General features: G+C 39.5%; 1 protein-coding gene across 1 annotated transcript; it reads right to left on the reverse strand.

The window, feature by feature from the left end:
- Positions 1-238: 238 nt before the first annotated feature.
- LOC111800280 (E3 ubiquitin-protein ligase BOI-like) lies at positions 239-2,061 on the reverse strand. The gene is made up of 4 exons (XM_023683896.1): positions 1,628-2,061; positions 1,373-1,500; positions 928-1,271; positions 239-837 (listed from the first exon to the last, which is right to left on the reverse strand). Exons 1-4 carry the CDS (start codon positions 1,672-1,674, stop codon positions 313-315), a joined length of 1,044 nt encoding a protein of 347 aa, XP_023539664.1. The 5' UTR covers positions 1,675-2,061; the 3' UTR covers positions 239-312.
- Between the last annotated feature and the right edge of the window lie 428 nt (positions 2,062-2,489).

Below are 2,489 nucleotides of genomic sequence, written 5' to 3' on the forward strand. Positions count from 1 at the left end.
ATCAAACATACAACTATACTAACTGTAACAGTGCTTCATATATTTATCTCTCGACACATTATTGATTTTAAAACTTTTTTTAAATATTAAAAAATAAAATAAGTGTAAATTATTTCAAAAAAAAAAATAAAAAAGAAGAAGAAAGGAAGAAAACATAAGATAAAAACAAAATGTATTGTTCTGTTTTTTTTTTTTTTTTTTTTTTTTACCGTTTTTTCAGTTTAATATTATATAATAATTTTTTTTTTTTTTTTTTGGTTTTACCATTGGGCCTAGGGCACTCAGGATCAGGCCATTGGGCCTTATTGGGCCTTACGAAAGGTAAACTTCAACACTGGAATTCCTCACGGCTGGACAAAGTGGGCACGTGCGAACCACTTGATCGCAATCCGTACAAACGCACAAATGCCGACACGGCAACAAAACCACCGACGCAACTCGCTTCCAACACACTTTACAACTCGGTCCAAACTCCGCGCCGATTCGCTCCGGGTCAACATAACACGATCCGGCATCCTCCGCCGCCGCCGCCGCCATACAATCGCCTCCGCCTTCTCCGCCGCTGCTAATCCCAGCGCCCCTCATTATCGCCTGCTGCAGCTGTGCCTGTAGTGCAGCCGCCGCCGCCTCCTCTGCCTTTGCCTTGGCCTGCCACGCCTGCGCCTCCACACACAGCCTGGCAGCGCGTGCTTCCAACTCCGCATGGCGGCGCGTAGCTTTCTCCACCTCCATTTCCTTCTCCAATAACCTCCTCGCCACTGTCTCCTCCGCCGCCCCCAGCAGTTCCCTATAGTGCCTTTGCCGTTTCTCCGCCAACGCTCGCCGCAGCTCTTCCTCCTAATCAAAACCCAAAAAAACTCAACATCAAAATTCATAACATTTTTTCTTTTTCTTTCAAATTCCCATCTGGGTTTTTCAAATCAGTACCTGAGTTTGAAGGAATCGATCAATTTCATCACGTTGCTGTCTGGTTTGAGAGGAAAAATCCTCAGACAAGAAAACAGAGGAAGAGAGAGAAACGAGATTGGTATCATTCCGCGCCGGCGGCGGAGGATGGTGGTGGAGATTCGGCTGTTGGTCGTCGGAGGACAACCGGAGGCCAGTGGAAACGACATTGGAAGGGTGGTGGTGGTGGTGGTGGTGGTTATGAAGCTGAGAAAAGTCAATAATCTGAGGGTGAAAACAGAGAGGGTTGATGAAGGGAGGTGAAACAGAGAGAGAAACAGAGACATCTCTTCCTCTTTTCCTCAAATTGTTGAAATGATTCCCACCTGATTTTCAAATTCAAACCCAAACCCATCATCAAAACCTCTTCAATTTCAATGGGTCGATCCAAAAAAAAGCAGAAACCAAAACTGAAAATGAATCTAACCTCCATTGTTGAACAGATGATGAGACTGTTGAAAAACATCTCCTCCTCCTCCTCCTCCTCCTCCTCCTCCACCACCACCACCAGGTTGAGGTTGTAATGAATAATCATGTTCAGAATCTTGAATGTTTCTGCAAATTCAAGAGGAAAGATGAACAACAACAACAACAACAACAACAACAAACAAACAAACAAACAAACAAAAAGAAAAAACCAAAAAATTGGATTGAGAAAGAAAACAGAGAAAAACAGAGGAACCTGTTGAGGAAGAGGACATTGGAAGGGTATTGAGCTTGAACAGCCATTGATATGGAATCAATGAAATGACAGTGAGAGAACTTGAGTTTGAGATTGGTTTATGGAACCAAAAGTGAAACGTAAATGAAAAAGAAAAAAAGATATATACAGCTGAGGTTTCTAGAGAGAGAAAGTGAAGGAGAGAGAGAGAGAGGGAGGCAAGAACATTAAAGGCTACCACAGAAGAAGCATGAAACGCACAACCCGGACTCTTCAATGACAGAGAGAGAAAAAAAAAAGACGAGATTTATACTACTAATATTAATATTCTCTCACTTCGGTTTTCTAACTTGTGCCGCCGCCGCTGCCGCCGCCGTGTGTGGTGGTTCCCGGCGCGGAGCCTCCGTGAGTGGTGGTTGAGTGGGAGAATGAACGTAAAGGGAAAAGTAAATGGGGGAGAGAATTGATTTATATAAATACAACGGAGAGAGAGACAGAATTCATGATATCTATTTCTCTCTCATCAGCCACATTTTTTAAAAAAGAAAAATAATTAAATTAAATATATATATATATAATATAATATAATATAATTCATAATTTTTTTTTCACCCATAACCAATATTTGATTTTTTTTTCCATTTATTTATATTTTTATTAAATTACAAATTTATTTCTTAAAAATTATAAAGTTCGAAAAAGTTTAAAAATTTATCGTATAGTTTTAAAAATTGGTGGCCAAACGTATAATATACTATCATTTTTCATATGATCAGATGACGTTTGAACTATATATATCGAGATTAAAGATGAATGATTTAAATTTTTTATAAAAAAAAGTAATTCTGTATTTAAATTATAGATAAAGACAATCCATATTAAT

The sequence above is a fragment of the Cucurbita pepo genome, chromosome LG08, assembly GCF_002806865.2.
Source record: "Cucurbita pepo subsp. pepo cultivar mu-cu-16 chromosome LG08, ASM280686v2, whole genome shotgun sequence".
NCBI lineage: Eukaryota > Viridiplantae > Streptophyta > Magnoliopsida > Cucurbitales > Cucurbitaceae > Cucurbita > Cucurbita pepo.

Coding starts and splice junctions, on each gene's coding strand:
- LOC111800280 (XM_023683896.1), bottom strand. CDS start 1,674: ATGGCTGTTCAAGCTCAATACCCTTCCAATGTCCTCTTCCTCAACAG. Junction 1,272..1,372: donor TCATCTGTTCAACAATGGAG/GTTAGATTCATT, acceptor TTTGAAAATCAG/GTGGGAATCATTTCAACAAT. Junction 838..927: donor ATCGATTCCTTCAAACTCAG/GTACTGATTTGA, acceptor GGTTTTGATTAG/GAGGAAGAGCTGCGGCGAGC.